Here is a 23,064-nt window from a genome sequence, read left to right on the forward strand (position 1 = left end):
TAGTACTTAAGATGCTTATACCACGCCTTTGCTAACTATACTTTATTAAACTTTATTAATAATATTGCTTGGAACCCAGTCCTTGCTTTACTTAATGGTCTTAATTTATGTTACTTAAGACTTAGTTAATTATAACGCTTTGCTTTATCCTAGCACGCAGGACCTTAATTTATTATTAATTAACTATAATATAATATTAAACACACTAAAAAAATACCCTATTATTTATAAGGCTATGTAAATTTTATTAAAAGCCCAAAGGTGTACTTATACTATTATTAATATAGCTTGGTTAATAAATAATTAGGTCCTGGAGGTTTTTATAAATATATTATACTTAATATTAAAAAGGTTAAGATAAAACTAAATAAAAAGGGACTAAACTAAACTATTTTTGCTTATATTATTTTTTTTTATTTTTTTTATTTTTATTACTTTTAAAGCTCTTAATATTTTTATTTTTATTACTTTAATATTACTATATTAACTAAACTTAAAAAGCTCTTGCGTTTTTTTATTTTTATATGTTTATTTAAGCCACTAAGCTATTTTTCTTTTATTAATAAATAAGGGCATCCGCCTTTTTATACAGGGGACTTATTAATATTAGCTATTAATAGCATATTAATACTGCTATTAGGCACTACCCTAACCCCTTTCCTTTATCTAATATAGCTAGCCTTTTACAAGAGAATCAACAATATCTTGAATCCTCTTTAAACCGTCAAAAGTACGACAGTTTTTTATTCCTAGCCTTAATATTACCTTTATATAATACTTAGCCTAATTTTTATCCGCAAACCTTACTTTATATTACTTATAAGTATTTACTTTTTTTATTTTCTTATATTTATAGAGCATAAATATATAAAAAATATTATATATATAAAAACCTAGTAATAAAGCCACGTGATAAATATTTTACTTTATTTATTTAATTATTTTATATAAACTAGCTTGTAACTAGTTTAGCTTTTAGTTTAATTTTATTTATAATTAATTAATATTACTAACCTAAATATAATTACCCTTTACAAAGGTTTTTTTTATCTTTTTTTTATTAAAGTATTTTACTTATATTACTTAGGTATTTTCAATACCTTTTTATATAGTATTCTAAATTTTTATAAATACTTTACTTAATTTAATATTTTATAAAATACCTTATTTCCTAGTTTTAAGTTAAGTACTATAATTTTAGGGTTTATTTTATATACCATGTAAAATAATATATTATAAATAAATACTTATTATAAATTATTATAAGTAAACTTTATAAAAAATAAATAATTAACCTAATTATTTTACAAAAAGTTAATATATTCTTGTAAAAATTATTTTAAAATATTATTTAAGTATTTTATTTAATTATTTATTTACAAGTGGTACGCAGTACTTATTAAGTACTTAATTAAAATATTATATATAAAGTTTAACTAAAACCTTTTTATAAACATGCTTTTATAATTTATTATAATATTTACAGGTACTTTATATAAATAAAATATTTTATAAATTACTAGGTAAGCTAGCTTGTAACCCTTAATTAACTTTTTAATTAAAATAAAGTAAGCTATTTTACTTATTTTATTTATAATTATTAATATAATATTATATACCTCTTGCAAGCTATTTAAGTTCTTAATTTTAATATTTATAAGTAAATTTATAATAAAATTTATATTAATTTATTTTTAAGGCTTTATAAGTATTAGTAAAGGCTAAAATAAGCCTTGTTACTTATTATATAATACCTATAATTTTTAATAAATTTTATATACCTTATAGTATCTTTTTATAAAATCCTGTATTCTTAGCTAAAAAAACCTTTATTAAACTAATTTTAATATTTTTTTATAAAATACCTTTTTAATAGGTTATTATATAGCTTTGCTAAAATTTTTATTTATAATTAATAATAATTAGGGATATATAACCATAAGAAATTATATAAAAAGCTATTATTTACATGTTATTATTTTTATAGCTATAAAGTACTTTTCCGCGCACTAGGATTTTTTAGCTTAAATTTATACTTATAAATAATATTTATAACTTTTTTTATAAAGGGGTTTTATTTTAAAAGTACTAGTAGGCTTTTTATAATTTTTTATAAGAGATTTATATAAAATAAGCCTTTTTTTTATAAAGCCTTTTTACTTTTTTATAAAATATATTTATTTTAAATAAAGTATTATAATTTATAATCTTAATAGCTATAAGCCATGCGTGGCTTAACTATTTATTACCTACTTTAATTTAATAACTTTTCTTTATTTTTTTATTTTTAATAATAGTAATAATAAATTTTTTATTTATGGTTTTAGGTAATAAATTCTTAACTAAGTTTTTTTATATAGTATATACTTTAGCGCTTTTAATACTTATAAATTTATTATTATAAGTATCTTGCGCGTTTATAATACCTAATTATTAAAATAGCTTTTTTTTACTTACTTTGCATAACCTTTTTAATTTTTTTATATTAATTATTTTATATATAATTAATTTTTTATAAGGGTTCATCCACAGGGTTTAATTTACCTATATAATAAGTAATTTAAAACTAAAACTTAGCTAAAAACTAGGCCTAATAAATTTATATTTATAAAAGTATTTTTATAAGTAACTAAAATACTACCAGTGTCTTATAATTTATAATTACCTTAATTTTTTATAATATATCTTAAAAATAATGTTTTTATTCGCGAAAAAATTTTATAATAGCTAGAAGTTTTTACTTACTAATAACATAGTTATATTTTATTAGGATAAGTTTTTGTAAAAAAAAAGCCATAAGCTTTTATATTTTTTTAAAATATAATTAAGTTAATATATTATAAAAATTATTTTTAAAGGTATTTATTTTTACTCGCGTGGCTAACTTTTATATAAAATAATTTAAATATACTATTTTCCTAAACTTTTTTTTAAAAAGTTTACTATTTTATAAGCTTTTAATATTATAACTAATACTTTATTCCTAGCTATTCTTGCGGGACTATTTTTTAGTTTTTTAAAAAAACTTATAAAAACTGCTATTATTACCACGTAGGCATAAATAAACTTATAATATTAATTAATAAAGCTTAAAAACATAAAAATATCATGTACTATTTTTAGTATTAGTTACTCTTAAATTATAATTATATATAATTTTTTTATTTTAACTTTATTAGGTATAATAATATACCCTAGAAAGTTAATTTTTTATATTATAAATATATACTTACTTTGCTTATAGTACAGGCCTGTTTTATAAAGTTTTTTAATACTTTATAAATATATTTTTTATAACTTTTTATATTTTATAAAAATATAATAATATTATTAATATATACTATAACTATAATATTTAATAAATTATAAAATACCTAATTTATAAAGCCCTGGAACATCGCGGGTATATTAATAAGTTTAAATAATATTATTAAGTACTTAAATAGCCTATATTTTATATAAAATATTATTTTTTATTTATCCCTAGCTATAATATAAATATAATTATATATATTATAAAAACTTAATTATATATAAATCTTAGCACTACTTAGCCTTGTAATTATTTTATTAATTAAAAGTAAAAAATATTAATTTTTTATAAATATAGTATTTAGCCCGTGGAAGTTTATGTATATATAAACTTTATTATTTTTTTAGGTGTATATAATAAAGGCGCCTTTATTAAAAACTTTAATAGTTAAATCTAGCCCTTTATAAGTATTATTTATATATATTTATAAATAATTACTATCTCCTGCGGGGAGTAGTAATATAAAAATTTAAATAATAATTTTTTATTATTTTTAACCTTAATTTTTAAGTTAACCCGTTTATAATAAGGTGGGAGCTATTATAACTTTTTTTTTTAAAAATACCCTTATAAAATCCCAGCACTAATTAAGTAACTTATTATTTAATATTATTTATTTAACTTTTATTATATTAATTTAAAAAGTTTTAACTTATTTTTTATATATACTTTTAGTAAACCTTTCCGCGGAGACCCCCTTTATATAATACTTTTATTTTATAAAAATTAATTTTTTTATAATTTAAATTATTTATAAATTATAAATTTTTAGCTATAGCATGCTTAATATTATTTACTTTATATTTAATAATACTACTGCAAGTACCTAAAACTTTTTTTAAGTTTTATATAAATTTTAAAGGTGTATATTTACCTTTATAATACCTTTATTTTACACGCGCCTGTTATTAATAGCTTATATAAAAATTTAATATAGTAAAATCTTTTATTTTACTTATTTTATAAAAAGTAAAAAAAATATATTTATAATACTTTTATAATTTACAAGGGCCTTATAATTTATAATTATTTTATTAAGTAATATAATTTTTATAAATAAAAATAATTATTTTATAATAACCTAATTTATATTTAGCTAAAATTATTTACTAGTAATAGCTACCATCACCGCAAGGTTTTTATATTACTTTTTATTTTTTACTTTTTTTATTTTTTAATAAGCTTTAGGTATTTTAGCTTAATATACCTATTTTTTTTATAATAATAATATTAAGGCTTTTATTTTTTTTTATAAAGGCAGGCTTTTTTACCTTATAATTACTTATTTTTTATAAAAAGCTTTTGTGCTTATTTTACAAGAAATTAATTTTTATAAATTTTAAATTAATACTTAGTATATCTTATAAAAAAAAGGTTTAATTAAAATTTAATAACTAGGGAAACTAGTTTTACAAGTATTTTTAAAAAAATATAATTATTTATAGACCTTTTACTTTATTATAAATAAGTAAAATTTAAAAAATATTTATAAAAAAATTATATTTATTTTACCCTTTTAATTACCTAGTTTTAATTATTACTTTTTTTATTATTATAGGTATATATAGTTTAACTTGCTTTTATTAAAAGTTATGCGTAATACCTTACTTTATATTATATATAGTTAATTTATAAGGTTTTTTAATTATTTAAAAAAATTATAAAAGGTATTTTAGGTTAAATATTTTAAAATTTTTACTTTTATAGCCTATTATTTTTATAAAACTAAATTTAAATAAAGTATTATAAACTTTAACACTATTTCTTATAAAAAGCTATTTACTTTTTTAAATATATTTATTTTTTTTTTATAAAAGTGTAATAATTATTATAAGTAATAATTTTATATTACTTTTTTTTTACTAGGCAGCTATAAAATAAGTAATTTTTTTTTTAAAAAAAATAAAATTATTTATAAAACTTATTAATAAATTACTTTTTTAAAAGCTTTTTATAAATCTTATAAATAAGCTATTTTATTTTTTTTAGCTTTTTTAATCCGCGTGGCTTATAAGTGTAGTTTATTTAAATTAAGTTTTTTAAGTAAATAAGTATTTTTTTAGTTACCCGCGGATAGTTCTAGCTATTATTTTTTTTATAAAAATATTTTAAAATTTAAATTATTATTTTTTAAATTTTTTTTTATAATTATAAATAAGTTTACTTGTAAGGGGTAAATAGGTTTTTTTTAAATAATTTTATAAAAAATTACTTTTAATTATTATAAAAATACTTAAGTAACTTATAGTATAGGTATAGGTTACTTTTAATAAATTAAATATATTAATAAGTATTAAAATTATAAGGTCCTTTGCCTTAGGAATTTATAAATAATATAATAAAATATAATATACCTAAAAAAAAGATTTATAAATAATAATTTTAAAAAAATAAATATTAAAATTAATACTAAGGTTTAAATTCCTAGCCTCGCGGAGGCTAAATATTCTTAGTATATATTAAATTAATATTTAAAGGCTAACTTAGCTATTTATAAGCAAAGCTATCCATGGATATCTTTAAGTCTTGTAAAAGGGCTATATACAGTACAATAGGCCTTATAATATTTAAAAATAATCTTTAGGAATACCTTATAAAGTTAAATTACGCTAGCTTTAATAAGTAATTTAATACTTAACTAACTAATTTTTACTAGGCTACTTATTATTTTAATCCCTAAAATATCTTAGTAACACTACCTAAAGCAGTAGCCTTTAAAATTAAAAGTATTATTTTTTAATATATTAATAAAAATACCCATGTTAACTTTACCTTATATTAAGTAAGAAAGGCATATTTTTACCCTGTAAAAAATAGTTAAATAATAATTTTTTATTTTTTAGGCGTAATTTATAAGTTTTTTATTTTTAAATAGCTTTAAAATTAATTATTACTTTTTTTAAATTAAAATTACTTTAGGCCTTTTCTTCCTAGCTATATAACTTTTTTATATAATTATTAATTTTATTTTTACTAAGTGCTTATTTTTTACTATAAATTTTATAAAAAATAAATAGTAATTTTACCTTTAAGTAGTAAAAATAAAAAAGCTAGTATATATTTATATAAATACACGCGCTTTAAAACTAAAGCCTATTAATATAAAAAAAATAAGGCTAAAATACTAAAGTATAAGTTTACTTAGCTAAAAAAATAAAATAAAATAGCCTGTAACTAGTTACTTTATAAAAACTTTATAATTTAAAAAATTTTAAATAACGCCTATGCTATTAATAAATTACTTAATTAAAATAATATAAAAAAAGAAAAACACCACGCGGCTAAAGTAATAAAATTAGCTAAGGTTAATAAAGTATTATAAAATAATAAGTATAATATTATTAATACTTTTTACGCGGTTAATAAATTTAACTAAAAAAATACTTTAAAAAGCGCTGTAAAAAGCGCTGTAAAACATGTTTTAAAACTTTTTAAAAAGTATTAATTTTTATATATAAATTAAAAAAAATTATTTTTTTTTATAAATTTATAGTGCGCCTTTTAAAATAAGACTAGTTTTTACGTGCCTTATGGCTACTAAGCCTTTTATAATATGCTAAGCATTAATTTAACAGCCTTGCTTTGCTATAACTATCATACTTATTATTTAGGTGGTCACAAACAGTCAGACATATGTTGGATCCCACCCCTAGTTGCGAGGCTATTTTGTGTGCATCGTTGCCCATTTCGCAATCATGATTGGTCAGTGGTAATTTAGTGACTCGTCATCTCATCCAGCACTAGTACCAAAGTATGCTAGTGCCTCGCCGGCCGGGGCCCCAGCCAGACACCAAACCTGCAGTGATGTTGTTAGAATGAGTGCCCATCTGAAGATACACCATGACCACAAGTATGGGTACCACCTGAGACGCTGCCGCGGAGTCAACTCATGGTACGTCTATCGCTCGTTAGTCCACTCAACAGGTACTGGGCTCCTGGATAGTCACACCAATCCAGTCTTCGATATCAGGAACGTGTCCGAAGTGCTCGACTTCGCTGTATTCCGTCCCAGCGCTCAACCTCCAGCAACACACAGGTTTCATTTGTCTCAAACCCCAATTCGCCCCTTGCTTTACTACCGCATAATCGAACCGTGCAAGGACCGTGTGCAGAGTATAAGGAAATGACCACCAGGACAGTGACCGGTACCGGGCGGCGCGCTTCCATACGACAACCAGAGTTGCAGACATCAGTCAAAGTGTCAAGCCCTCAGCCCATGGCGAGCCCGATAGATAAGTTCCCACCGTTTCAGGACGAACAATACGAAGTCACGGAATCGAGAACCATATTACCGAACTCAACAATTAGGTATGCGCCTAGTGATCACTGGGATTACAAACCAGTCAGGGATACCAAGCGACGGCCGAGAAAGAGCATCAGCGAAACCATAAGTGCCATAAGGACACGCAATGGTAGCGTTAGTGCCAATGCGCAAGAGTTGGCTCAAGCACTCAGAGCTCCCATTTCGTACAGACTCATAGTACGACTCTCCAATCCCATCGCCGATCGCAGCCGCTTACTCGTCCGCAGGTGCTCTGCCTTATCTGGTATACTACTTCGGCCTTAACAAATACGTCTTCAAAATCCATTCTGAACGCGCTTCCCAAGCCGATTACTCTCACAGTCGTCCAGTTTGCCTTCGTGTCATTGTGGTGCTTGCTACTTTCGTACCTGGCAACCGTGTTACCCTGGCTCAAAGTCAGCATACCGGCTCTCAAGAACAACATTCGCTCGCCGTCACGCGATGTTATCATGACCGCGCTACCCCTCGCTGTATTCCAACTAGCAGGCCATATATTGAGCTCGATGGCTACATCGCAAATCCCCGTCTCGTTAGTCCACACTATCAAGGGACTTTCACCATTGTTCACCGTGCTGGCGTACCGCTTTTTCTTCCGCATTCGCTATGCTAAAGCAACCTACTTATCACTTGTGCCGCTGACCCTGGGTGTCATGCTTGCTTGCTCAACAGGGTTCTCTACGAATTTCTTTGGCATCCTGTGTGCGCTTGTCGCGGCTCTTGTTTTCGTGTCGCAGAACATTTTTTCCAAAAAACTTTTCAACGAAGCCGAGCGTGCAGAGTCGGATCTACAGTCTGCTGGACGACGCAAGTTGGACAAATTGAACCTCCTCTACTACTGCTCCGGGTTAGCTTTCATTCTCACGTTGCCCATTTGGTTTGTCACTGAGGGCTATCCCTTACTGTCTGATCTGATGCAAGATGGCGCTATCTCCCTTACAAACAAAACTGGTTCATTGGACCACGGAGCCCTCTTTCTTGAGTTTGTGTTCAATGGGGTGTCTCACTTTGCTCAGAATATTCTGGCGTTTGTCCTCCTTTCTATGGTCTCACCAGTATCATATTCAGTTGCATCCCTTATTAAGAGGGTGTTCGTGATTGTCGTTGCAATTGTCTGGTTTGGTAATTCTACCACATCTATTCAAGGCTTCGGCATTGCCCTCACTTTCCTTGGGTTATACCTCTACGACCGCAATAGCCATGACGATGTCGCAGATCGGAGAGCGAATGCGGACCACTTCCATTCCAAGAAACCCGTTCTTCCTTTGAATACTCGTGCGCCGGGTAAGGCTTGGGACTCGAACGGTTATGCGTTCCCGCAAGGAAAGTCTGTCGACCAACATGTCGCCGAGCGTTCCGTCTCCAGTAACCTAAGAAAGGATGATGGCATCGGCCATGCCCGTCCAAGAGCGAGTAGCCACACGAAAGCTTGGCTGCCACCTGGTACAAAACAGGAGGCGACCTGGCAAGCAAGCAGCTCCTAGGCGACGAATATTGTCTAAGTGAACCTATTTACCAACTGAGGCGTTACGGGTTGATTATGAACTAAGCTTGCTCTTCATGTACAATTACCGATTTTCCAGCATTATAGATTCCCATACAGGCTCAGTATACGTGTCAAGGTTTGAACGTTTTCAAGTAATATCGCGATAAACTGCCACCGGTTTGCCTGATACACGCTTGGACACGTCGCAATTCCTTGTTATACAAATACACAATCCTTACTTACAGAGCATTCAGCACCTCCTGAGGGTCTTGAGCATTCAATTTGAGAACATGACAAGCACAATACATGCGTACATACAGATCATTTTAAACAGACCTGAAATTTCCATTCATAGAAATTTCACAGCTTTTCTCCAAACTGACAGGAGCGAACCGAAGAATATGAATACCACGCGATTGTCGCCGCTGTCGGTAAGGAACTCTACCTTCAGTGGGTGAATTTACCAGTAAACTGGTTAAAACGACCCTCAGGAGCTCCAGCTCAGTGCATCTTGCTCTTGGGTCATGATGCAGAGGAGGGAGGGACGTAGACTGCCCTACCACCTACAATAAACATGCCCGTAAAATGAGATGGAGAAAAGAAAAGAAAAGGAAAACAGTCTCGAATTTGCTGAGAAAGCAAGAAAAGGAAGTGGTCCGGACTACATAATTTTCCGTACCGCTAAGCCAATCCGGAGGCAGCAATTTGCGAGTGACGCCCGGCCCGGGCTTGAGAATCCAACCTTACGCCGAAAGTGCCTTGACCAAAGATACCAGCTTCCCCCCTCTTCAAGCTGCACATCGGCCACTGCAGCTTACTGCCCCATCTTCATATCATTTTCCCTTTATCCTCTTTGTTTCCTCTCTTCACAGTATGCGGCCGCAGCTATTCCGCGCGGCCGCCCGGTCCGTCCGGGTTTCAAAGGTCAACACTGCGAGGACCTTCGCGACGACGATTCCTCGCTCTGCTGAGGTGGAACTCACAATTGGTGCGTCTTGACATGTACAAAGCCATTCCGGTCAGTTGCTGATTACATGTGGACATTAGATGGCAAAAAGGTTTCGGTAGAAGGTGACTTCATTGCGCTGAACCGTCTCGAAAGCAAGCTACTCACTCTGCATTACAGCTGGGTCGGCTCTTATCCAAGCATGCGAGAAGGCTGGAGCGACAATCCCCAGGTACCAATTGATATAAATTTACCAATTGTACATTAAAGTAGTGCTGACAATCCGTGATAGATACTGTTACCATGAGTACGCGACACCCCTTCTCTAGTCCCCCACCCCTGCCTAGGCGCTAACGCACACTCTAGGAAGTTGATGATTGCAGGAAACTGTAAGCCTTTAGCAATGTTACCTGTCCAAGTGGTTGTGCTGACTTTTGACCTTCGTTAGGCCGCATGTGTCTTGTCGAAGTTGAAAGAGCCCCGAAACCTGTGGCATCATGTGCCTGGCCTGTTCAGCCTGGAATGAATGTCAAAACAGATTCCCCCTTGGTGCACAAAGCCAGAGAAGGTGTTATGGAATTCCTACTAGCAAACCATCCTCTTGATTGTCCGATTTGTGACCAGGGAGGAGAGTGTGATCTTCAAGATCAGTCAATGCGCTACGGCGCTGACCGTGGGCGTTTCCATGAACTTGGAGGCAAGCGTGCCATCGAAGACAAGAACATCGGCCCCCTTGTCAAGACTTCCATGAACAGATGCATCCAGTGCACTCGTTGTGTTCGATTTATGAATGATGTTGCAGGCGCACCTGAACTTGGAACAACAGGCCGAGGAAATGATATGCAAATTGGAACGTACTTGGAACAAAATTTGGATACTGAACTTTCCGGCAACATTATCGATCTTTGTCCCGTCGGTGCTTTGACCTCAAAGCCCTATGCCTTCCGTGCCCGTCCCTGGGAGCTGAAGCACACCGAATCCATCGATGTGCATGACGCCTTGGGTTCAAACGTCCGAATAGATACCCGTGGGATGGAAGTGATGCGCGTCCTGCCCAGACTTAATGACGATATCAACGAGGAATGGATCAATGACAAATCTCGCTTTGCTTGTGATGGACTCAAGACTCAGCGAATTACCACTCCCCTAATTCGACAAGAAGGCAAATTTGTTCCTACGACATGGGAACAGGCCCTAACTGAAATTGCATCTGCGCACCAGAGGCTCCAGTTAAAAGAGAACGAATTCAAGGCTATCTCTGGCCATCTCGTGGACGCGGAAACCATGGTTGCCATGAAAGACCTGGCCAACAAGCTTGGCTCTGACAACCTTGCCTTGGATCAGCCCGGTGGTAGCTCGCCCGTTGCCCACGGCGTTGACATTCGTTCAAATTACCTCTTCAACAGTAAGATCTACGGCATTGAGGAGGCAGACGCCATTCTCTTAGTCGCAACGAATCCTCGTCACGAAGCTGCTGTTCTCAACGCTCGCATTCGCAAGCAGTATCTTCGCTCTGATCTTGAGATAGGTCTCGTTGGAGAAACTTTCGAAAGCACATTCGAATTTGAGCACCTTGGTTCGGACGTTGCTACTCTGAAAGCTGCGCTTTCGGGGAGCTTTGGCAAGAAGCTGGCTTCCGCTAAGCGACCCATGATCATCGTCGGCAGTGCTGCAGCTGAACATGAAAATGCAAAGGCAATTTTCGAGGCAGTCGGCAGCTTTGTGGAGAAGCACGCCAGCAATTTTTACACGCCCGAATGGCAGGGCTATAATGTTCTCCAGCGCGCGGCATCGCGTGCTGCAGCATACGAGATCGGATTCACCATACCTTCTCCTGAAGTTACGCAGACGAAGCCCAAGATGATTTGGCTACTTGGCGCTGATGAGGTCAATCAGTCAGAAATCCCTAGTGACGCTTTCGTCGTCTATCAAGGGCATCACGGTGACCGCGGGGCACAAATTGCGGACGTTGTTTTACCAGGAGCCGCCTATACGGAGAAATCCGGCACTTACATTAACACCGAGGGTCGTGTTCAAGTTACCCGTGCGGCGACTTCGATGCCCGGTGCTTCCCGGGATGACTGGAAGATCATTCGTGCCGCGAGCGAATTCCTCAACGCCCCTCTTGCGTACGATGATATTGAGGCTCTTCGCGATCGCATGGAAGAAATCAGTCCTGTCATGCGCCGTTACGATGTCGTTGAGCCCACCTCTTTGGCGCAGCTGAGCAAGGTTCAATTAGTCGATCAGAACAAGGGTTCCCAGGTAACCAGCGCACCCTTCAGGAAGGTGATTGAAGATTTCTATTTCACAGATTCCATTTCCAGAAGGTATAACCCAACACTCTCACCTGTAGGATGTGGCTAACCATATTGCAGTTCACCAACCATGGCTCGCGCCTCAGCAGCCAAGGCGTCTGGAAACCCTGACGTGAACTACATGTCTACAGGTGGTGAAGTGTCTCCGCAGCACATGTTTGGTTGAAAAACCTTTTGAGTCCTGTTTCCAATCGTCCTTTTATTTATTGTTGTTTATTGTCCTCTTTTTATCTAGGCGTTGTTGTTGTAACACGTAACACTGTCATTGGTCTCCTTTAGTTGTATTATCGTTTCCCTTGTCTCCTATAGTGGTTTGAGTTGTACAGTATAGGTTAAGGACGTAAAGAAGGGACTCTCTGTACATAAGATCAAAAGCGGCTTCCGGAAATGATAGATGACTATGCCTACAAATCCTGGAATGTAAGCGTGTACCTAAACTAGAAGAGGCACTGTGGTATGGTTGTCCCGTCCAGTTCCAGCGCATAACCATCGCTTGAAGGGCGATTCAGCCATCCTCTGCTATACCGGATAGTGGATTTTAGATCTCACAAGTCACCGAAGTAAATACTCCATGAAAAAGTCGGGCTTGTACTTGGATCATGTTCTCATACGCACATTAGGATTAATGCGTGAGCTGTTGCAGCGAAGAGTGCGAGCTATAGTTCATCATCATCCGTCTCCCCTCCAATTTCGTCCGGATCTTTCTGCACTGGAGAAGAATGCCTTGAGTTTGGCTCTTTTCCTAACTTTCCCGCAAAGGGAAGCTCCCTCCTTGGCGGAGGCGAATTCGATGCGGCCTGCGCAGGCAGTCGTCGTTCTTGTCCATCTCCTCGTTGAGATCGCCTATTGCTATAAGCATTTTCATCATCAGAGGACGTGCCACCATCGTCTTCAATTGGCTCGGGCGTCGACTGTCCTTCGTCATCTGTGCCTTCGTCCATGCCATGATTGGCATGATGTTTGGACTTCTCAGCGCCCATCTTCTCAAAACCATCGTCGCTGGAGTCGGCGGGTATCATTTCCGCGGCACGTTTACATCTTCCGCCCTTCCCCCCCTTTCGTTTCGGCCTTGGCTGTTCTGAACTTGCGACTGCTTGCATCATAGTTACTGCTTGACTTTAGTACTGACCTCGTCAACAATCGGGATAGTCGCTCACGTTTTCCGGTATCCACATTTGCTGAGGCGAGCATGCGTTGCTGATTGCGGATCTTCAGTTTCTTCTCATTCAATAATTGCACGAAACCGGAGAACAGCTCCTGCTCATGTTGATCTTTCGAGCAGATGAACTCTTGTAACTGTTTGTTGAGCAAATCAATTTTACTCTCGGCGGCATGGAAGCGATCGGATAAATTATTGAAACGCTGCTCGAGTGTATCTGCCCTGTCGATGGCAAGGTTCGTCCATTCAAACAGCTCAATATGTTGCTCTTCATCTTGGTACAGAGTTATTGATCCAAGTTTTTGCTGCAATACATCAGAGGTACTGTCCGCGGAAGACCCTTCATGCAAGAATGTAGAATGTACTCACGGTAATAGACTGTATCCTCTTCCTCACTGTAATTACCAGCTCTTTATCATCCTCCCCGGTTCCATTTATACTAGCCGATGCTTCGACGCCTGTAAGAAGTTTTGGCCTCTTTGGGTGTTCTTCATGGAGGCCGAAAACATATAGCAGGGTATCCTTCCACTCATCATCGCTCCCTTGATAGTTTTTTGCTCTGAGCTTCTTTAGCTGAGAATGCCGCACTGTCCTTCGCGCATTAGTACACCAAGGTGGTTGGGGCTGTTAACAATAACTCACGAGTTGCAGTGTAGGGGCTGTCGCCCTCTGTAGCAGTTATATTCACTTCAAGTGAGGTGGAGTTGGAGCGTGAAGCCCGAAAAAGGATGTGAGAATCAGCTTTATCTGATCGACAGAGGTGTAGAACATGGGAAGTAAGACTACCTGTCACAGAAGACATTTTTTCCACTCAGGCAGAATGTTGGAGGTTTGCTTGACTGGGAGAACTGTGAGATTATTCTTCCAGGATTAGGCTATTTGGTTTTCCCGGGAAGAGGCTGTTGCCTTGCTTATGGTTGGTCCTCATATTACTTGCATTTGCAGCTTTCTACTTAGGATTTACCTACTGGGCTTGGCACACTCCCTCATTTCATGATTAATACCCCGTATTTGTAGATAATATCAATAACAATGCATTATTAATTGTTAATAAATAGGTTGTTAATTGTGAAATGTGATATAAATATGTTCTTATACATAATTTACAGTCACCAGGCAAGCAAACAATGAGGGTGTCGCATCTCATCATAGGGCCTCAATTACAAAGTACAGTACTCTGTACTTTGTAGGTTTAGGTGGAGTGAAACACCGATATCAAGTGCTTGTCAGAGATTACAGAGTTCTTGAAGTTAGAAAGATAGGTATATCTGTCTTGGTAATGATAAGCAGTGGAGACACTCTGTACAGAGAAGGACTCTAGACACATAACAGCACATTCAAATCTTTATTTACTCAGAATAACATGCGTGATACAATACTGCTCTACCTAAGTGTTCCCACCTATAAATTGAAGGCGTACCCTGAGGCATCAGTTATGCAGACACGGAGACAAGCCACGGTCCACGACGGTGCAGTGATGAGACGGTGGGTCTACAGTATACGGAGTACAAGAATAGACTGTGGACAGAGCGTTGCCCTGTACTCCGTCTCCGTATGCACGTCATGGCTGAGATGTGGCCAGTCTAACCTGTCTTTCCCAAAAATAAGTGTTCCGAAGCATGCCGCTAAGGCCCGGGCTGGCTACGGAGTAGACTGAATACGGATACCATATCATGATTCAGTATTCAGTCTGGACTTGCCAATCCGACCCCAAAAATCTACTGGTGGCAATACGTCAGACAACCCACAGGTGAGACTGACGCAAGTAAGACATCCTTAATTTGATGTGTCTGTACTCCGTGATACATTAGAATTAGATAGGAGTACTCCGTATTGGACTGTCCGAGCAACCGGCGCCTTAGCATGGAACTAGTGGATGAAGCGCCGCCACAACTCTGCAGCATTCAATCCACATTTCATCCAGCAGATTACCCTTGCCTCACTGCTCAGACTCCCGTTGCCCAGATACACTCTCTTCTGTTTTTGTGCCTGGTACTCCGTATCTAACTCCTCATTATTGCCGCTATACTCAACAAGAGTATTATGGTCTCTGACCACTCTCCGCGGATGCTTGTGTAGTTAGCATTCATAGCGCCCTTGCCTGTTCACGGAATTCCACCAGCCACCGCTGTCACGACACACAAGTTCCCGCATGACCCCTGTCACCCAATATTCCCACGTTGTGGACTTCCCCCTTTGTTCAATGTCATACTGTCTGTCCTCTTAAGCTCTCGTGATACCCAGCATAGGCAACTCAAGCCCCTGTGCTCCTTTATCTACATATCAACCATACACTATAAGACACGAGCCACCGACATTGGACCCACCCTTTCTTTTGCTCAAGTGAAATTACATGCATACCTAACCGGACTTTCGATATTACCAAACTCAACTATCCAGCAGCAGCACGGCATGACGCTCTATCTTTATCACAGCACCTTACCAGTATCAGAACATCCGAAGCATACAACCTAGATCTCGCTCTTCGAATATATACTTGACGTATGAGTACATGCTATATTTCATAGCGCCGGCAAGCGAGCAATCATGGCGCCAACAACTCTTGATGTGCGCCAGAACAGTGAAGGAGCAATTGAATGTTGGGACGATGACGATGAACTACAATGTTACGAGGACATTCATCTCCGCGCCGCTTCGAGCACCACATCTGTAACGAACTCGTCTATTCGCCGGTCTGGACATCGCGACTCGATCTCTTCGCGTCGCTCTGCTCGTTCTGATCTTGACTCCACCACAGGTGGAGATGAAGATTGGCAGATACAGTTATTAGACGAGGATGAATTTGTGAATGAAGAAGCCATAATTTCTGTCAAAAATGCTGGTATTCCTCTACCAGCAAATGTCCCACGCACAGCTCTTGTCGGGGGCACAATCAAGCGTCTTGGAAGGAAAAAGACAAAGCGAGAGTTCATTGACGACTGGTCTGACGATTTGGAACTCCCTAGCCCTAGTACTGCTCTGGAGTTGAAACGATTCCACCACACATCTCTTCCCGAGGCCCTTCTGCACCTTGGCTCCACTTCAACAGAACATGCGAAGGTCTCTCCGCTCTTAGACGGCGACTTGACTCTGCCACCATCTACCCACCCATTACCCGCTGGCTTCCCAGACTGCATCAGTGTCGATGGCACCGGGGATGTCTCTACCATCAAAGCGACCAAGCAGCTTTCTTCACATTTACCGAGCATCATTAGAGACTCGGATATCGACAAGGAAACTACATCGGTTGAGAAGTTTGAGGATGACTTTGAACTACCGGCGGATGACCTCCTCCAATTGCGCAATCCGTTGGCAAGCACCTTTAGCCCAGCTGCCGAGGACGTTGATGTCGATTGGTCCGAAGGTAGTATTGGCGTGCGATTCGGTGGCACTATGCGAGAACACCGTTCGAATCCAAGCTCGTCGATCTCGCTTGTAAGTCCAAGTGCTTCAAGCTACCTCACAGGTGAAAGTGACGACGAAGGACTGGACGGTCTTGTGATTCCGGAAGGACCTTTAGACCTGGGCGCCCGTTTGACCCAGTCGGGGCAGCAGAACTTCTCCGAGGCACCTCGCTGTATACCCGAGGATAGGCGTCTAGAACAACCTCGCAGCGACGACTTTTTCTCTGGTCTTGAGATCAATAGCGACGAGGCCTTGATTGCCAGGAGATCTTCAATAAATCCGAATATCAAATACAAAACAGAGTCTTTCGGAAGCCCGGCGCGGCGTTCTGCAACCACGCTAACCTTCACAAACGCCGCGGTATCTCCGAAAACCCGTATCCCCCGGCTTTCTGGACATGACCGGACTCATTCCACCCATCTCGAGACGGTCTCTGAGAGCGGTGCCCCCTTATCAAAGTTTCGTTCCTCTCCACGCGGACCAAGCCATGTCTCTCACTCATCCGTGTCTAGTCTTCCGATAACTGGGTCGACGTCCGTGTCGTCGCTTCCATTGACGTCGAGCCGGCGCTTAGTTGGGACTCGAATCTCAAAGGAAGGCTTGGCGGGTGAACGCACCTCTGGGAAGCAGTTATTGAGATCGAAACGGTCAATGCCCTCAATGCGCAACGCACCACAGCGGACAGGTCACAGCACCTCATTTACGAGCCCTCCTCGTCAAAGTGGTAGCTCGGGCTGGCTGAATACCCGGTTTCGGGCGCCTATTGACCGCACTGGGCAAGATGGGAAGACATCAGTCCGTAAATCCCAGGCACCATTCTTACCCGCCGGTGCGTCAGACAAACAATCTCATCACGCCAGCATGAAAAATTACCGATATACCCGTCGGAGCTCCGATGGCTCCAGCGATACAATCAGCTCTGAAGGCATCATTGTGCGATTGCCACTATCGGGCCGTCATGATGTTTCCGGCGGCATCTCAAATGATACAAGCCCGGATGCAATGAATACAACTCCTAAACGGGCCCTTACTCGACCGGCACGTCGCCGAAATTATGGTGACGGAACTGAATTGGCTTCTTTTGACGACTTACCTACTTCCACTGCAACGGAGAGCAAATTTGTAAAGCAACCTAGCGGTCGTGGGGCGCCGCGATCCTTGCGAAATAGGCTGAGCATAAGTCAAACCGAGCCTTTGAAACCGGAAGGTTCAATCCAGCAGACTCCCACTACGAGCAACCCACTCCAGCAACAAGGATCTGTTCCTAGATTTGCACGAGATACCAACGCATCAAGGAATGCTAGAGAACAACGCATCGCATCCATGTCTTCGATTTCAAAGAGCCGGGAAAATAATCCTCTTACCCCTCTAAGCTCGAACTGGAAATCCCAAAACGCCTCGCGGATCCCGTCAACCACAGGAGCACTAAGAAGCAAGAAAGCGAAATCCGGTTCGGTCTCTGGATCTAAACCTCAGCTAATAAAGCCCATTGGTACCGGGGTGCAAGAACGGAAATGTAAGTACTTTCTCGAATCATAACAATGTTCAAGGACTGGACGCTGACATTTACCAAGCCGTGAATGGTATGCAATACAATCCTATCTCTTTTCGTTGGGAAGGGAACGAGAATCTGGTCCATGGATTCGACACCACCACGCCGAAGTCGCCGAAATCATCACCCGCCCTTATCACCAATGTGGGGGCCATGCAGAACGTTCAGGTGGTTGGCGGAATGGTGTTTGATCCGCAACGCATGTGTTGGCTGAAGCTGGCGCCGTCTCAACCCGGGGTAGATGGGGTCGTTGCAATCGAAGACGAAGATGATGTATTTTCCAACCTTGCTGATCTGGGGGAATCTGGTGCCTCTAGCCAAAGGGTTCCGCGGGCCCTCGAAGATTTCGGCCCTGCAATTAGCGGGGATGACAGGAGCGGCGAGGAGTCGTCTGATGAGTGGCCCATAACAGAGGAATTTGACGTTGGCCCAGAATTTATTAGACGCCAGCATACGGAAGAGGAAAAATGGAGACGCAAGGTCGACAAGTGGATAAACCGTGACCCTGCTGGTTTCGGAAGCAGCTGGAGATGGGCTATCCGGGATCTGGTAAAATCTAACAGCACGCTTGGGGCTCGAGGGGTCGACAATGCATGATTGTTTGGCCTGGTTGCTTCCACTTCTAACCCAGAGAATCGAGGTGAGATGAAATGAGACAATAATGATGATACCCATGAATTTACTGGAGCTTCTCCTATACATTGATATGTTCGAGCTCTAATAGTGTGTGGCGAGTAGTTTGAAGATTACGGTGACCTTGTCCCCTTGCAATAACTACCGTCGTTATATGCCTGTTTTACCTAGTGTTAGTGGATACCTTGATTGCACGAGCTGATGACAATAGAACTTATGAGGTTCAATTCCGATTCAAGTGGCTTTCGTCGGTTGGAATGGCTAGCTGCTCGACAGCAGCTCTATCACCGGCACCTACGATACCCATCCCTGCTAGCAGGCTATTTGTCCATGCCCCTTCAGGGTGTGACGCCGGCGTGTACTTGCTACTTCTTGATCAACCGTGCGACTACGTGCTTTTCCAAAAGTACCAGCAGCGAGCGCATGAAGGTAGGGGACAAGGTCGAGGCGCAATGCTGCGGTATGCTAGGTCATCGGTCGATACTTCGACACTTCTAGTCCTGTGGTGTCAGGGTGCGGGATCATAGCTCCTCCCGCAGGGTTGGTGAGCACCTCATCCGCCTTACCTGTCTGCCTACGCTCCATGACCATAGGCGCAAACGAGGTGCCTTTATTCGGCACAACTGTCGTTGGAGATGTGCGTCTGCTGAGACGTTTGATGTCACAACTATTAGGAATTCTTGGTGGTTCTTCGGTATCCGCCAGAAGGCCGCCACCGATAGGCACCCCTTGTGTGGCGGTCTGCGTGCTTGACTATTTATGTACAGCATCATGCACATCTCCATATCCCAGCCCGTCAGGAGGCGCATTCCCTTGCTTCGTCCTTGCCACAACCGGGTTCCGAGATACCGCACAAGTAATATGAGAGCATCCTAGCCGTGCCAGGTTGCCAGCGTCTAAGGGTAGCACGCACCGACCTGGAATTGAGCGTTGACCCATTCGTTGAAGGTACTGAAGTCATGAACATGCTATGTTGAAGTTGCTGACATTGCCTGTAAGAATGCGAGTCACACCACGTCGAACCAATGGTGATAGTCCAGATGCATCAGTTGCCAACGCACCCATAATCTAGGGACCTCAGATGACACGGAGAGAGAAACTAATATACGGCGACATTGCTGTCCGTATGAGAGGTCATTGCGGTGCGTGAAGGCAAATAGTCGTTTCAGGTAGTTAGGTGAGACCACAATCAGCAGCACTATCAACTGGAATTAGTCAAATAATCGACCCAACTCGATGTGGAACCGACAAAGACCCGAGCTTCCTAGTCCCTACAGTTGATGCTGGTTTTGTGGCCGAATGAACCATCAGTCTCCACCTCGGAAGCGTGCGGTTCTGCAAGTCAGTTTGAGTTTGGTTGGCTGCAGCACGAAGGCCAGTCAAGCTAACGTGGCACGGAAAGAAGCAAAGAACAAAGGTGCATCAATGATTGATGAACTATTGCACCGGAGTCTGGAACTCGAACAGAATTGAGGATCATTCCATAAGAGGTTTGCTGGGTTGGGCTTGGGTAGGGATCCCCGGTCTTTTATTCATGCATCACTACCAGGATCTTCCTTGATTGGGTGGCACGGAAAGCCTCGAATCATTCATGGCACATATCAAGAAAATTGGAATGTGTCCTTGGTCTGTGACTCTGCTCTAGACTCTCTGGAGGATCAGCGAATCAGTTTATGCAAGGCTAATTATAAGTATGCCATTGTCTGTACCCGGGTAGGCCTCATCTGCAGAATTGCGGAGATCAGTGTCTGTTAGGGCTGCTCTTGTCATTATGGAAGTGTCAATTATGTGAACCGTGTCAACCAATACACTGTTGATTCACTGTCTCACTGCCTGTTGTTTCTATTGTATTCTCCGCCGCTCAACCGATGTTGTTGCCTGAGATGCTTGATCCTGGTCAAATTTGGCACACCCTTGGCTACTTCTGCTTCGTTTTGCGCCCCCAAATGCAGCTTGCTTTGCCGCTGTATTTGCACCATTTGCAGTGTGCGCTACATCCGACATGCCTTTTCTGTTATCTCCTGGTTCCTGTTTGCTGTCAATCTCTTCGGTGCCCCTGCCTGTATTTCTCTTTTTGCTTGACATTTGCAGCACCCTGCTTTCCAGTCTCCAAGTCTCTAGCCATTCGCCCCATTCGCCAGCAGCAGGTAGGTACTAGCCATCGGCATTTCAGAATTCCTTTTGCCTCTGCATCTTCACCATTACCTGGTATTTGATTGATGGTTACCTCGCATCATACCTCGGGGCACAGTGTCTATTGGATATGCACATGTTTTTGAATCAAAATAAGTAACAAAAAAAGAAAGGGGAGAAAAAGAGCTTTATAGACCAGGCAATGGATATACCCCCTTAAATTCAACTCCCTGTCCGCTTGTTGGTAGTTCAGCCTTTCCAACGAAGACAGAAAGAAACTTCATCTCCCTCTTCATTCTTCAGGACCTTCCACCAGGGCTAGGCCGGCATATTCTCCTAGCCGGATTTTATGCTACACCTGCACACGTCAGCGAGCGAATTCTATAAATCACTTTGAGAATCATACCAGCCAGCCACAGTCAATACCCTCCACAGAGTTGTAACGGTCTCAAGGAGTGCAGGTGGCATACAAGGTTGGAGAGTGTTGTCAAGGCCTGTATACCTTCTTGTGGACGCCGGACCAGAAATAACAACAAATCTTTGGCGACAATCATGAGCGGTTTCCATAGACGGAGTAACGACGGACAGGAGGGTTACTTCATCAATCCGCATCTATCTTTGCCTATTCCAGGCGGTCATGGAGAAGGTCATGATTTCGAAGCAAGCTCCTACCATTTCCCACAGCATCATTTCAGTTCTTTTGCACCGCATTTCAGTTTGCCCTATAACCACTCAAACATGTCCCCCCATCATTCACAGGGAGCATCGATGGCGCCGATTACTGACCACGCAACCCTGCACCACCCACCAGCACAATGTATACCGCAGCCGCGTTATCTGCAAGGGCCGGCTTACCTCCCTCTTCATGAAGCATTGGCTGAAACGGAGCTCGAGAACCAAGATTCCAGGAATGAGGATACCATGCTTTCGGAACCAATTATTCCTCCGCTAGAGGGCTTCCCCAACGTTAAAGAATTCGATAGATTGGTCAAGAGGTAAGAGTCCATCTGTTCTTGTTCTGTCTCCTATCCTCGCCTTCCATAAAGCGTGAGTCGAACTCATAGTATAATTTTCTTAGTTACGTTGATGATTTGTCCGTGAAGAAGCAAGATAAGGCTTTGATTCACGCTAAGCGGGCGCGCAACATCAGGACAGTCTTGATAGATCCTAAGGACACGGCCATCGAATCTGCCCAATTTCGGTATGGAGCCTTCCTCAATTGAGACGCTTGTCGTCAACACAGAGAGTTCGAGTAAGCTGATGAGCACATTAGATTTTGGGTTAAAAAGATGTTTAAGCTTCAAGCAGTCGGGGGCAATAGCTCAGATGTCCGTAAGCCACACCTGTCTGCAGCGAGCAGGGCGCAATGCTAACGGTGAAGCATCATCTCTAGTGCAGGCGAATGATTTGCCACGAAGGGAAGCCAGTCGCCATCAGGGAAAAGCTGTTCAAGATACTCACGAAGGCGCACCAGCAATGCCAACATGGTGGTCGAGATAAAACGTCAGCCCAGGTACGACAGGTATACTCATGGTACGTGGTCAACACACACCGTTCGTTTATTATATACTCCGCTGACTTCTTTGAAGGGTGCCCAAAGAACTAATATCTCGCTTCGTGAAAATATGCCCAACTTGCCAAGTCCGCCGGGGTGGCACTCGTTTGACGCCCCCTAATTCGAGGCGAGGCTCGCCACCTCTCGAAATATCCTCGCGTTCTCCGAAACTTCCCTCTCCGCCTATATCTAGACGCCAATCGGCCATCTCTGGACCGGCCACCTTGGATAGGCCTCAGATGGAGTATTTTCACCAGCAAAATA

General features: G+C 39.6%; 4 protein-coding genes across 4 annotated transcripts; 3 read left to right on the forward strand and 1 right to left on the reverse strand.

Annotated features, from left to right (window-relative positions):
• Positions 1–7,529: 7,529 nt before the first annotated feature.
• Positions 7,530–9,097, forward strand: DSM5745_00537 (putative ER to Golgi transport protein (Sly41); the record flags this gene model as incomplete). Its single annotated transcript, XM_026742553.1, has 2 exons — positions 7,530–7,793; positions 7,844–9,097. The coding sequence occupies 2 exons, from the start codon at positions 7,530–7,532 to the stop codon at positions 9,095–9,097; spliced, it is 1,518 nt and encodes a 505-aa protein (XP_026608398.1).
• Positions 9,098–9,972: 875 nt separating this feature from the next.
• DSM5745_00538 (putative NADH-ubiquinone oxidoreductase, subunit G) lies at positions 9,973–12,529 on the forward strand (the record flags this gene model as incomplete). Its single annotated transcript, XM_026742554.1, has 7 exons — positions 9,973–10,087; positions 10,147–10,170; positions 10,226–10,277; positions 10,338–10,352; positions 10,412–10,434; positions 10,494–12,375; positions 12,424–12,529. 7 exons carry the CDS (start codon positions 9,973–9,975, stop codon positions 12,527–12,529), a joined length of 2,217 nt encoding a protein of 738 aa, XP_026608399.1.
• Positions 12,530–13,019: 490 nt separating this feature from the next.
• Positions 13,020–14,324, reverse strand: DSM5745_00539 (uncharacterized protein; the record flags this gene model as incomplete). The annotated part of the gene is made up of 4 exons (XM_026742555.1): positions 13,020–13,471; positions 13,521–13,827; positions 13,892–14,109; positions 14,165–14,324. 4 exons carry the CDS (start codon positions 14,322–14,324, stop codon positions 13,020–13,022), a joined length of 1,137 nt encoding a protein of 378 aa, XP_026608400.1.
• Positions 14,325–16,069: 1,745 nt separating this feature from the next.
• Positions 16,070–19,076, forward strand: DSM5745_00540 (putative cytokinesis regulator (Byr4); the record flags this gene model as incomplete). The annotated part of the gene is made up of 2 exons (XM_026742556.1): positions 16,070–18,443; positions 18,502–19,076. The coding sequence occupies 2 exons, from the start codon at positions 16,070–16,072 to the stop codon at positions 19,074–19,076; spliced, it is 2,949 nt and encodes a 982-aa protein (XP_026608401.1).
• Positions 19,077–23,064: the final 3,988 nt, after the last annotated feature.

Source organism: Aspergillus mulundensis (assembly GCF_003369625.1).
Source record: "Aspergillus mulundensis strain DSM 5745 chromosome Unknown scaffold_0, whole genome shotgun sequence".
In the NCBI taxonomy this organism is placed as follows: domain Eukaryota; kingdom Fungi; phylum Ascomycota; class Eurotiomycetes; order Eurotiales; family Aspergillaceae; genus Aspergillus; species Aspergillus mulundensis.